General features: G+C 47.9%; 1 protein-coding gene across 6 annotated transcripts in view; it reads right to left on the bottom strand.

Annotated features, from left to right (window-relative positions):
- Window positions 1-14208, bottom strand: part of TMEM178B (transmembrane protein 178B) — a 412255-nt gene that overhangs the window by 267609 nt on the left and 130438 nt on the right. For 5 of the 6 annotated variants that reach the window (XM_055591126.1, XM_055591120.1, XM_055591123.1 and 2 more), the window contains one exon: window positions 11880-11993. In XM_055591126.1, the coding sequence (XP_055447101.1) occupies window positions 11880-11993 (114 nt within the window). Of the gene's footprint in view, window positions 1-11092; window positions 11146-11879; window positions 11994-14208 lie in introns of all 6 variants that reach the window. The other variant, XM_055591124.1, reaches the window with a different exon arrangement.

Below are 14208 nucleotides of genomic sequence, written 5' to 3'. Positions count from 1 at the left end.
CCATTCAGAGGTAAACTGCCTAGAAAGTAGAAGATACAGTCTCCAGCTCTGAAATGAGCTCCATTCTAAAACCTCATTTGTAAGTCAGTTATTTGGAATTCAGAACCCATTTCCAGAGAAGTCATATCTGTTATAAATGATGATTGGGTTTCTAGGCTGGCCCACAAAAGCCTATTTAACTCATAATGTAGATGAAACACTATACATTTGCAATGAAAAGCAACAGAAAAAAAAATCCTGTTGTGATACCAGTAATTAAATGAAAAAGAAAAACAGAGAAGTGGAAAATAAATAGCTTTCTTTGGTTCCTTTTGAATACCAGAACTCTTGGGTGGAGGGGCTGGGGAGCCTGGTTGCTCAGGGGGTGAGGAGCCTCATTCACTTTGGATAATGAGATGGAGGGGAAGTAGCTGATGGTGGGGGTGCGGGGCTGGAGGATGAATTAGAGTTGTTCTTTGGGATAATGGCGGGGCAGGGGGAGTAAAGCTTATTTGGGAAAACAGGCAGAGAGGGGAAAAGAGAAAGTGAGTCAGCTTATCTTGTAAGACATAGGAAGGGACCCTTGGAGCAAGGAAAGAGCGTGAATCTTGCATTCACAAAGACCCGGGTTCTAGTTCTTCCTCCCAAAGGGACGTGGGCTGAGCAGTGCTGCAGCCTCCTCTCTTTCAACTGGCAAGTCACCAGCTAATCTCCAAGGTTAACCAATCTTCCTGCAATTCTTAGTCCTCCTCAGCTGGTAACAAGGAATGGCAGAAGTCATGACCAACCACAGCCAGCACCACCCCTGGCCCACCGTGGGCACTGAGTTGAAAATAAGGAGTTCCCTGAGGCTATTTCAGTATCTTTTTAAATCTTATTTTTTTCTTCACAGGAGAAAATAAAATTTAATTTTGCATGTTTGGGGGCTCCCTAAGAATATGAGGCCCTAAGTCTTTTTAATATGAACTTTTACCGCAATTTTTGTCTTTGTTTTGGGAGTACATGCAATGATGCATCCAGACCACCATTCTTTAATTGGTTCTTATATTTAAAACATGTAGAAAACGTCAATATAACAGCGAAATATAAAAAGAGATCGTTTCTGAGAACCTATCATAAGCAAGACTCTTAATAGGTGACTAAGAATTTGCTATTAAATTTTTAATAAATGTATGTTGTACTACAAAAAAAGAGAGAGACGAAAAGGAGTTCCCTTTCCCCCAGGACAGGAATATTGTCTCCAGCATCACCTATTCTCTTCCCGGACACTCTCTTGCCTCTACTTCCAACACACTCGCTGCATCCTCTTTGGGGAAGTGTCTTTTCACCTCAGGAATAAGAGAGGCTCTGATCAGAGCACATACTGGAAACTGCAGCCTTCCTGGAAGGCAGGGCTAGGCTGCAATAGTTAAGCGAGAATCATTTTCATATTCCCCTTGACAATTTCAACACAAATGTACTCACAGTATATTTATCTTCAAAGCTCTGAAGATGTTACTTTTTAGACACTTAGCATGTAAATCTTCTTTGTCTAAACTGCATCCCTATTGGACACAACTGACAAATTAGAGACTACTTTTTCTGTGCTATCCCACTGAGGATCCCAAACACTGAGGATTCTCTGCTCTTAAACTTCTTTCACAATATGCCACATGGTTGCCACTCAGCACATAATATACTCAACCACTTCCTACTCCCACATCGGAAACACCAGACGCCAGCTCCTATCACTTACACACACACACACACACACACACACACCTGTGCAGACGGCAAACCCTAAGCAGACCCACCAACATATACAGCCATATACGAGGCACACTGACCCACACAGGCTACATACAGTTGAAGAGAAAAGCCCTTGAGTCCACAAAGTACCATTTCAGAGCCTTTCCCCCATTTCCTATGGGGAACTCAGTGCCAGGCACAGCTCTGTGTTCTAGTAACAATAGCACCTAACGCTGCTTGGTAGGGCTTCCCTGGTGGCTCAGTGGTAAAGAATCCACCTGCCAATGCAGGAGACGTGGGTTTGATCCCCGGGTCGAGAAGATCCAGGGCAACCCACTCCAGTATTCTGGCCTGGGAAATCCCATGGACAGAGGAGCCTGGTGGGCTCGAGTCCATGGGGTCTCAAAAGAGTCGAATATAGCTTAACAACTGAAACAACAGCAACACTGCTTGGTATCAGCCTTTACTGGTTTCACATGAACCATCTTATTTAACTTAAATTTTATAATAACTCTCAAGATAGTATTACCACCACCGGTTTACTAATGACTGTACTGGGCTTAAAACATTCACATAGTTTGCCCAGGGTCATATACCTTGAGAGCAACAGAGCTGGAGCTCAATGCAATGTCCCTTGTCTTCAGTGAAGCTTGAAGTCTGTTTATGAAAGGAGAACACTGCAGATACATGATAGAGATTTCAAGCTAGATAACAGGAGGATGCCCCATAATAGGGGGGAAAAAAGAAAATACACCTCACGTCTCCCATGCCATTTTGTAACAGGAAAGAAAAGAAAGTGAAGTCATGTTCGACTTTTTGCGACCCAGTGGACTGTAGCCTACCAGGCTCCACCGTCCATGGAATATTGTAGGCAAGAGTACTGGAGTGGATTGCCATTTCCTTCTCCGGGGGATCTTCCCGACCCAGGGATCAAACCTGGGTCTCCCGCACTGCAGGCAGACACTTTACCATCTGAGCCACCAAGGAAGCCCATAATTAACAGAAAGAGATATGGAAAATGTTAAATTACCAAAGCTATAACCAAATAGAAACAGACAACACAAGCATGCAAGTAACTTAAAGTCCTGGTTCCGCGTGGGAGGTACAAAACGCAGCATTCCCTCTCCCAGCTCTCATCCAAAGCCCACCCACACTCTTTCCTCCCAGGAGCCTTCACTGACCACTGCAGCCCCCACAACACCCTCCAGACCAAGAGTTCTCAAACGTGAATTTGTTAAGAGTCACAGATTCCTGGGCCCCGCTCATAAAGATTTAGACTCGGTAGGTTTGGGTTCAGGCCCAAGAATCTGCATTTCTAACAAGTTCCCAGATGCTGCTGATGCTTTCCGGTCCATGAACCACAATTGAGCAGCATTGCTCTAGACTCTGAGGAGACCTTTACCACACCAGGGAGAACCTGATTACTTTTTCGTTAAGTGACATTGGTTCCCAGATGCCTCTAGCCTACCCTCTCCATAGTCCTACCATCTTCAGAAGCAGCCTCATCCCCAAATCCCAGGACCAATCCTGATCACAGGCTGAGACGGCTGCTCCAACTAAAGTGGTCTCCTATCGTGTTCAAGCGTAGTTGTTGTTGTTCAGTCACTACATCATGTCCGACTCTGCGACCCCATGAACCGTAGCCTGCCGGCTCCTCTGTCCATGGGATTTCCCAGGCAGAAACATTTCCTTCGCCATCAAGATATGGTACCTTTGACCTTAAAACTGGCTTCTCTTCTCGTCACTTTTCTCTATTTCTTATTCTAATCCCCTAATGCTCCAGATTTCTTGAGAACGGGTGCCTGCCTTCTGCTGGCCAAGCTTCTTCCCTATTGGATCAGGTAGTCTTAAAATCCCCAAAGTAGCACTTAACTATTTGTACCTGCTCACCCACTGTCTTGATGACAAGTGTCTGCAGCCCAGACATCCTTGTCTCATCCAGCCTGGATTGCCTGTCTCTGAGCTGTCCCTGCCTGCTGGAACATCAGCTCCTGGTCCTGCTTCTCCCCCTCACTGCTGCAGCTCCTGTGGACAGAGAGCTCCATTGTCTTAACTATTGGAAAGATGAGTCACCTGCCATATTAAGCTTCCTTTTTAGCACCTAGAGCTGGGACAGCTCCCCCCGAAGGCCAAGCAGCAGCAGATGCTAAACCATCCCCACTTTTCCCCAGCCTAGGAAAAACAGGCCAAGCCTCTGAGATATGGCAGTTTTGTCTTATGCTTTGCTTTTATTTCCCCTGCAATGAGTTCTTGCCCACTTAAGTGTGGAGGTCAGGACCCACGATGTGTGTGTGTGCCAGCGGCATTAGCCTGCGCTCCTTGGGTAATCAATAAATGTAAAGCAACAAGCAGTTTGATCCCTGGCCTAGTTGATACCTCGAAGTATATCATCCAATTTGGAAAGCAGGATACCTTTTAATATCCCGTCCAGTACCCGACACGGGGCTTCCTACAGAACAGGCACTCGATGAATAATGAATGAGCAGAAGAACAAATGGATGAGGAAGGCCAGTGGGGGTGCACCCAGGGCTCCTTTGTGGCGTCTGGATCAGGATGCTCGGCCAGAAGGAAACACCTTCCAATCTGCAGAAGCTGAGAGAATGCCTCTAGGCCAGACTCCCAACTAATTCCCAGCACAAAATCGGACCTGCACATTCAGATGAATTGTGGCCTGAGGGCTGCAATTACATCAGCACAGCGGTTCTCAGGTTTGTTTCAGTACGTGGCTATCCTTAACAGAAAGGGTTGTAGTCTACTCTACACCGCCCCCCTTACTCCAGGCCTCCTCTGTTCCCTACTCCTAGTTGTTGCTGTTTATCGCTTGGTTGTATCCGACTCTTTGCGACCCCATGGACTGTAGCCCCTCAGAATCCTCTGTCTATGTGATTTCCCAGGCAAGAATACTGAAGAAGATTACCATTTCCTTCTCCAGGGGATCTCATAACTCAGGGATCAAACCCTCGTCTCTTGCGTTGGCAGGCGGATTCTTTACCACTGAGCCACCAGGGAAGCCTTACTTGTAAGGCAAAAGTTAAAGTGCCAGTCGCTCAGCCATGTCTGACTCTTTTGCGACCCCTTCAGGCTCCTCTGTCCATGGAGTTCTCCAGGCAAGAATACTGGAGTGGGTTGCCATTCCCTTCTCCAGGGGATCTTCCCAACCCACAGATTGAATCAGCGTCTCTTGTATTGACAGGTGGATTCTTTACCACTGAGCCACCAGGGAAATCTTACTCCTAAGGCCACCTCAAAAATAAACTCTCCCTCTTGTCCACTCCATTTCCACCACTGGTCCCTAGTCAGGCCATCATCTAAGTAGGTGGGATCAACAGCTACACTTGTGTCATGATTTTAGAGTGTCTCCACACGACCTTTAACACTTCATAGTCACTTGGGTGAGGTCTCCTGAAAACAACGCCATCAGGACAGGTAACCCAAGAAGGCATTAACACCTTAACTCAAACAGGTTCACCCACTTAGTAAACCCGCTGTCTAGCAGAAGCTTGAGGGAGTGGGACAGAGGAAGGGGAGGTTTTGACAGGCAGGGAAAGCTGTGAAGGAAAGGAGTCCTGGCCTGGAGTTACAGCTGCCAGCGCAGATGTAGGTGTGGTATCACATGAAGGACTGTGCGTTTCTCTGCCTAGCCTGTTGCAAAAATGCCACGGGAGCTCTGGGAGGACAGGCATAGGGCAGCCTCTGGGCTGCAGGCTGTGGGTATCCTGAAAGGTTGACAATGTTCCCTGCAACGCTGGGGGAATGGGGGACAGAGAGATGTGTGATGGATTACAAAAGGCCAAGATTTCAGAACACCAAGCGACCTATGGGGATGCTCTGTTGGCTGGGTTCCTCTGCTACCAAGCTTCCAGAATTCCAGGGAGGGCATCTGGCCAGAGATGACCCCCATGGATGCCAGGCATGCAAGCAGGAGGCAGCTCACAGCAGATTGCCCACGCTGAGAACTCACACTGGCTGGGCACAGATGCAGGAGAAGGGAAATGGCTGACACTGCAGGAGATGTAAGTTTCCCATGTCTGGGATGTTTACCTCATTAGGACATTTTACGTAACATCAGCCAAAAACAGAAAGGGAAAACAGCTGGAGGGAGTCTGCTGGAGCTTGGACCTGGATTCTGAGTCTCAGATTCTTCCGAGGCCAAGAGGGGACCTCTACTCAGCCCCTTCCTCCCTGGCTTGGTTAGTCCGTCGACAAAGAAGTCAGCACAAGGTGGACTGGGTTCCTAGGAGGAAACTCTTGAGCCACCCTCCAAGGAGCATTGCAGCTGGTATGAACAAAGAGGCAGTTATTATTGTTATAATTACTGTTATCATCATCCCAAGCTCTTGTGTCTACACATTCATCTTGTCATGACCAGAGATGGCTGGGGAATGATGAACCAGAAACCTCGGCAACTCCTGGGCTGTCCAGAGGTCTGAATAGGAGTAAAATTCAGAGGGCTTGCAATCTGGGAGACCTAGGTTCGATCCCTGGGTTGGGAAGATTCCCTGGAGAAGGGAAAGGATACCCACTCCAGTATTCTGGCCTGGGGAATTCCATGGACTGCATAGTCCATGGGGTTGCAAAGAGTCAGACACAACTGAGCAACTTTCGCTTTCAGAGGGCAGATGAGCAGGCCGGTCCGGAATGACCAGGCCAGTCCATTGGGAAAGGAAAAAGCAAGCATCATCAGGCAAGGAGTCCACACAAGTCCAAGGGCAGAAGGCCAACGCCAACGGGGAGAGGCAAGGAGCAGCTTGGGACCCAACAGGTGGGCGGTACCTGGGGGTGGCTGGAGGGAGTCTTAGCACCAGGGAGAGTTCAGGGGCAGAAGGGGTTAATTCTGGAAAGAGGGGAGAGTGTGGAAGAGACTGTGGAAGAGGCTGGAGGAGGAACCAGGTAGGGCTTGACCAAGCAGAGTAAGAGGAGAGTGAGGCACGGAGATCCACAGCAGAGCAGCAGACAGCCTGAGCTTCCCACGGTACACAGCCTGGAAGGGGCTGGTCCCCCACCAGAGTAAACGAAAAACTACAGGCCCCCAGCGTAAACAGCCAGGGGCCTCGGGGTCAGGGATCTAAGTGTATCATCCAAGGGGCATGCATGAGACAAGACACTTTTGAATTTCATTTCTCCTCCTTCTTTGCATCATGTTCGCTGAAATGTCTTTGCTCCCCCGCAAAGCCTTCATCTCTGTCATCCCTCCCCCAATACCTTTCCCCTCCTCTTCCCCTCCCTCTTGAACTACATACATATTGCTTCTGATTCGACTTTGCAAGGCTACCATGTGAGTGTGTGTTTGTGTCCCTGGGGGATGGGAGGGCGGGGTGAGCCCTCAGGAGGACAGCAGGGGGTGGGGGGAATGTCGGGGGCAGAGATCCTCTCTCCTTCCCTCCCTCCCTGGCCAGCTGGAAATGTGCTGTGTGACCATCCAATTTAATTAGCTGAACTTCCTTGATAGTCTTGATAGAAGGAAGCTTTAAAAAAAAAAAAAAAGAACTCACGCTTTTTCGGCTCTCAGCCTCTTGAAAGATAATGGAGAGGATCTGATTGCAGGAACGTGGAGCCCCAGCTCCCTGATTTCCCACTGCCAGGGGCAATCAACTGTGAGCTGAAACCTCCATCTTAAAAAACACCAAGCCAAATTGAGAGGATCTGAGCTCACAGGCACAGAGCTCCAGAGTCTCGGAGCTCGAACCCCCGGGGGAGCCCCTGATGAGCAGAGTGGGAGACCAAGGGGATAAAGGACTGTCTTCCCCACACCCTCCAGCGGTACCTGCTCTGCAGCCCTCAGGCAGGCCCCCCATAGGGCCCCTTGCCACCGCCCCTGACCCTGGGGTCACTGGCGTTGCCCCAAGCACAGCTCCACTCCACGGCAGCTTCTCCTTGCAGAAGTACCCACATCTCAGCACCACCCCCTCCCCAGACCCAGCTTTCTCAGCGCCCCCTTGGCTTCCCCAGGTCCTATCAGAGGGCCCCCCAGACCTCCCTTTACCACCCACCCATCCTTGCCCTGCTTCTGGCTATGTCCAGGCCCTCACCTCCGTGGGGGGCATTCCAAAGGGACACCAGTGACAGAGAAAGCAAAGGCATAGCCACTGGGGATGGCCTCAGGGGCTCCTGGAGGTGGCACGGAGACACAGAATCCTCTAAACCAGCACGCAACCCGAGCCTGAGCTTCAGAGCACGAGAAGCCCGTAGGGATGCATTCTGGCAAGAGGAGGAAGCGTCGCCGTTTAAGATGCCACTCTACTGCCAGCCTGCGTCCCCTGACCACTGCCAATCTTGCCCTGCCACTCATCTCCTGCAGCCACCGGCCCCCCTTCCTGGCCGGCCTGGCCACACGTGCCCATCCTGCTCCAGCCCTGGAGGTGGCAGAAGATCCGGCAGGAGTACAGTGCCCCCTCGGAGCCCACCGAGGCTGGACCAACGCCACTCAGGGTGGCAGACAGGCAGGAAGATACAGTGGACTGCTCCCAGCAGACAGTCCGGTCTGGGCGGGTTGAGGGCACAGTCCCTACTATTGACAGAGTTCTACCTTCTCTGGGGGAGCTCTTGCCGAGGTAGGAAGGAGAAACGGGCACATCCAACTCTTCATCAGCAATTACCATCTAAGACAGATTCAGAACCTTGTCACCAAATCACTCAGAAAACTCAGCATTCAAACCTCCATTGCAGAGACCACCCTACGCGCGCGCGCGCACACACACACACACACACACACACACACACACACACACACAGGTCCGACTCTGACCTTTACTCCCCAGAGTGATGGTTATTATCTCCTTACACTTGGATTTGTAAACCTAGCAACCTACAGATTAATTTTATTCTTTCACCTGCTAGTCACGGGACCATAAGGTGAATGAGCTCTCAGCCAAACAGTTAAGCCTCTCATTGGTGGAATTAACTGTTCAAAAATCACAGCATAGTTTTAAACCAAATGGTGCTTTTCTTACTTGAAAAAAATTTTTTTCATAAGAGTGTTTGATGATCACATGCAAATTCTTTTGTTTAAATTTAAACTTTTTATTCACTATTGGGGTACAGCTGATTAATAATACTGTGATAGCTTCAGATGAACAGTGAAGGGACTCAGCCATACATATATATGCATCCATCCTCCTCCAAACTCCCCTCCCATCCAGGCTTACATGCAAATTCTTGATGAAAATGTATGTAATCAATATAACCTAAGCTTCATCAAAGTCTGAAATATTTTCCCAGAATTGTTTCAGCAGAAAAAAAAATCAAATTTTTTGCTTTAACAGAAAATAATTTACTGAGAAAAATTATTGAATATAAGATATTATGGTGAAATTATAAAACAATAACCAACCTAGCATTAAATGAATTTATTTGATCCAACTAACAATCTTAAAGAATACAGGATTCTCAAATAAGTAAAGAAATCAGAGTCTGATTTTCTTTTTTTAATTTCTAAAGCTCCATCATAGGTGTTTGCTAATCTTTGACCATTTCTACTCTATTTCAAAGGGGGCTTATACGCCCACTTCCTATCTAATGTCATCAATACCTGACCTTTGAAAACTAAAATTGACATTTACTATGCTTCCCCATGGGCTTCCCTGGTGGCTCAGTTGGTAAAGAACCTGCCCGCCATGCAGGAGCCTGCCTGCAATACAGGAAACCTGGGTTTGATCCCTGGGTTATGAAGATCCTCTGGAGAAGCAAATGGTAACCCACTCCTGAAAACTCCACAGATAGAGGAGCCTCGCTGGCTACAGTGCATGGGGTTGCAGAATCAGACACGACTGAGCACAACGCACTCTTTCTTTTTTCTTTCTGTCTATGGTTCCCCATTGTGTCAACATTTCCAATTACACTTAGCAGCAGCTTCAGATACGACTGATGCTCACCTGCCCTCTGATAAAAATAGCTGCCGTGGATGTCGAGAACAGCAGACGCTCTCTGCTGGCTTCACAACCCATCAGGCTGCTTTGTGAAACAGGCAGATGAATCCCACACCAAAGGGGAGCCTCAACTCCACCCAACATGGGGTGCCCAAAATTCCGCATGCATCAGTCGCTGAGACGGCTTTTATCAGTTAAAAATAGATCTGTTCGCACCCCCATTCACCACAGCAGAGGCTCAGGCTGGATTCTGCAGAAGCTAAGGGCACTACAGTTTTAGAACAAGAACCCCGAAGACACAGGGCTCAGAGAAGGTCCATAAAGCTGAGCATCAGCCTCTTCTCTATCTTTGCTAACACCATGTAACATACTTTCAGTGATGTCGCCATGGGTCGTCCATCTGAATTCCAGATTCTCTGCTGTGTGCACAGCCAAAAAAGCTCTACCAGGTCTCCCATGAAGTGCATCTGTGCTATTTACACTAGAATAACTCTCCTTCTTGCTGAAAAACTTTCACAAGCTATCTTAATTGCTTGAAGCAATTACACTATATTGTAATTAGCACATTGCCTTATAATTATTTGCTTTGAGAATGTCTCTCTCCACTCCTCCCCGCCCTCCTCCACCTCCAGACGCGAGCTCTTTGAAAGAGTTCTCTGTGGCCTGGGTGTCCACCATGTGCCCTAGTACACAGAAAAACTTGGTAACTGGGACTGAATTGAGTGGAACTGAATGGAAGCTGCAATACCAACAACTTCTTCAATTCAATGACGACTCCCCCTCCAGTTATATTTAAGTGGTTATTCAACCAAGCTTGTCACGTATCTTGAACATGCATTGTAGGTGTCTATTAAGTGACTATCCTAGACCAATGCAATGTGACAAATAAGCAGTCATGGTCAAGGATTTATATACTTGGCTTCTGGTATGTCTACCTCCAAAAAGGAAATTAATAACCCTTACTAGTGTCCCTAAGGCAAATCTCACATTAAAGTTAAGTATGTGGGAAGCTTAGCTCAACATCTAGTACACGAGGGTGCCTGTTGGACATTCGCTCTCTGTCCTCAGGGTCTGGTTTGTGTATCCACCAATGATAAAGCTTGTAGGAGGAACCATTTGGTTAATGCCTTCCCATCTACTCACACCTGCCCCTACACCATTTGGGGCCAGTGGCTCTAGGTAATACTCATCCAGACACCTAGTCACAATATTTTTCCTGAAACCAATGGATCATTGCTCTGTTGTTTAATTTTTCTTGTTTCTCACCCCGCCCATCAACATATGGTGATTTGATTAAAACCAAACCAAAAAGTGGAACAGACCCAGTGGGCTCCATGCATGCCAAAGATAACTAGGCAACAATCAAGAGAAGAAAGATGGTTTTGGCCTTCATCAAAGCTTACCCACGACAGGATCCTTGTTTTCAATAAAGAGCCTCCTTCATGTATACATGAAAACTGAAACTCAACCTTGTGACATTATGTGAAAAAGCTGGAATCGGGAAGAAATGACAAGCGCACCAGAGGTGGCGTGGAGCTTACTAGCAGGAAGAATGTGTTCACATGAACTGCGCCTGCGACAAAGCAGAGTTATCCTTACACAGACAAGCAGGTGGATCCCCGTGGAGCAGAAAGGTAAAAATAGTCAACCAACTCTGTTTGCTCATTAAGTCATCGTCTTATCATATTAATAATTTAAATCTCTGAGAATCCCTGACCAAAATCTTCCCTAACCAATGAAGGCACATATTCTGATCTTCGCTGAGCCATCACAGGAGAACCCAGGTCCCAAAACCTTTCATTCTCCGGAGATAAATTTGTCAGTGGAGGACCAGGCCCTCCCACTCAGGGGCCCCGCCCAGTTGCAAATTTCCAGTGCGATACTGCCTGCAACCACCAGCAGGTCTTAACCCACACAGAGGATGACACGAGGGATTAGCAGGTTGCCACAATAATGCCCTGAGCAACTTGGAGACAAGCTGGACTAGAATCCCAGGAGTTGGTTCAGTCAGGTAGGTGAAATCTGAAACGCCTACCAGGGTAACAAAGCAAGACCACGGATCATTGTCTAGCTGCTAATCATTTTTTTGTGTCAATTGTAGAAGCAAACTCCTCAAAACTGCAATACAATCAAAACCAACTGGGGCAGTTCAGACCCACAGATATTGAGACTTTAAGGATCGCCACCATGTTCTGAGACTGTCCACAGGTCTCTGACAGAGGTCCATCTGTCCAAACTGCTGATGGGCATCCAACATCCATGCCCTCCAAAGGTCACAGCCAAGGAAAGAGACTCAGGTGTACTTACGCAGAGCATGCCACTCATCCTGGCGGATGGTTTTCGTGATGTTGAAGGTGAGGTTCCTGGGGATGGTGGCTGAGGAGTAGTGGTATTTGATGTACGTGCACCGCTCAATTTCTCCTGGAAAAGAGACAGGAGGCCAAAGGTTAATGAGGCAGCAACCATGTCTGGGGCACTTTCCAGGATCTGCTCTTCTATCCTGGGGAGAGAGACTTGTTTCATATTGGGCCTGGTGACACCAACATTTTGTTAATACAAGGTAGTAACCTCAGCTCCAAAAGAACAAAATCAAACACCATCAATTTAGATGGCGCTAGTGGTAAAGAACCCACCTGCCAGTGCAGGATTTGAAAGAGACTGGGGTTCGATCCCTGGGTTGGGAAAATGCCCTGGAGAAGGAAACGGCAACCCACTCCAGTATTCTTGCCTGGGAAATCCTATGGACAGAGAAGTCTGGTGGGCTACAGTTCATGGGGTCACAAATAACCAGACACAACTGCGCACACGCACACATATCTCCAGCATCATTCAGAGACAGGAAGAGTCCAAGTTGACGCTGATGGCAGCTTGTTAAGAAAGTAGTACCCATGTGTTTAACCTTAAGAAAAATCAACTTATACATCAAGGGAGGATGTTTGGTATCTAAAAAACATTTACAGTCTGCACCCATGGACCAGCAGCGAGCAGGCGCTTAATCACGTGGCCTTAATCACCAGGCCTTAATCACGTGGCACATGCTGTCTGGTGGAAAGGTGAGCTAGAGGGGCCTCTTCCCTCTTCTCTATCCCATGGCCCCCACCAGCCTCCCCTCTAAACATAAAGCACTCCGTTCCATCTGCACCTCCCTGAACCAGTCTCCTCTCAGATTTCTCGGACAAAATCGAAGGCCCATGACACACTCAATTGCCTGGTCCAATTAGGACCTTTTCTGAGACGCTGTTATCAATCAATGCAAGCTTCGCTAGTCAGATCATGAAAATAGTTCTGTATCTCAGAGCCAGAGGTTCTCAAATGGTAGCCCTGAGACCATAGCATCAGCATTCCCTGGGAAGCTGCTAGAAATGCCATTTCCCAGGCCTAGCCCCACACCTGCTGAATCAAAACCCCCGAGCTAGAGCCTGCACTATGAATTTTACTAGACCCTCCAGGTAATTCTGTTGCACACTTGAGTTTGAAAACTGCCGCCTTCGAGAATCTAATAGAATTGCCAATGAGTGAGTTTATAAATCCGCCAGGTTGGCCAAATTCAACAGGCAAGCAAGAGATCTTGGTCTCCTGCAGGCTCTTCTATTGGCACTTACTTATCCGGGGGATATTAAAACTCAAGCGTCAGGGCATCATGAAGAATCAGGAAAGGAGTGATTTTTAAAGGTTAGGGGTTTTAAATTTTGGTTTTGCACCTGAATGGATTTTTATGGTAATCCATTTTGCACCCCACTGATTTTCAATTTATAAGTAGTGGCATCTGATTGAATTGTCTGACCCCTGGCTCACTGTCAGCAGGGAACCTGGCAATAGGTGGAGTGCAATAATTTAGACAGCGCCTTATTGTAAATCACGTCTGGACGACCGCCCACTACTAGTTACTGGCAGACACTCCTGCGATGGGACAGACGCTGTCCAGAGGCAAAGTTTTGAGGAAAGCGTTAGGTACTCTTTTTTTTTTTTTTTTTTAATTTCTCAGCTCCTCTGCCTCTGTCCTCTTAGCCCACAAACATCCTGAAGTCTCTCATGGGCCCACCATCCCTCCCACAACATCCCCCCACCTCTGTCTTCCTTCTTCCCTCACCTGCTACACTTCTAGAAAAAACAGTCTTCCTGACAGTCTCTGCTTCCAGAACCCACATTCACACTTCATTTCCATAACAATTCCCATGGACAGCATCAGTTCCCATCCAGTCTATATCACAAAGCCCACGGCCATCCCCAAGGCTTTCCGGGGCTCTAGTGGTGCCCCTCCTCCCTGGCATCCAACTGGTCACCAAATTCCGACAGTTTTATGTCAGAAATGTCCCTGGAATCCAGCCTGCCTGCCCTCTGTCCCCACTCCCTCCATCATAGCTGTGAGAACACAATGACCGATCTCAACAAACAGCCACAATGACTGAGGACTTACGAGATAGGAGAGACCTGCCAAGTGCCTAGTAGACCAGTGGTTTCCAACTATGTCCTGGAGCACATAGAAAAGATGTGTGCGAGGCACCAGGCGGGCTGCTGGGCCTTGTCCAGCCTCCCAAAGGGCTGAAGTAGCCACATCCCCATAACCCATTTGTGGTTTCTATATGTGTTATCATCCCTAGGTCAGGAAGATCCCCTGCAGAAGGAAGTGGATATC

Source organism: Bubalus kerabau, chromosome 8, assembly GCF_029407905.1.
Source record: "Bubalus kerabau isolate K-KA32 ecotype Philippines breed swamp buffalo chromosome 8, PCC_UOA_SB_1v2, whole genome shotgun sequence".
Lineage (NCBI taxonomy): Eukaryota > Metazoa > Chordata > Mammalia > Artiodactyla > Bovidae > Bubalus > Bubalus kerabau.
The sequence above is the reverse complement of the archived record's forward strand: the minus strand, read 5'-3'. Positions and strand labels throughout refer to the sequence as shown.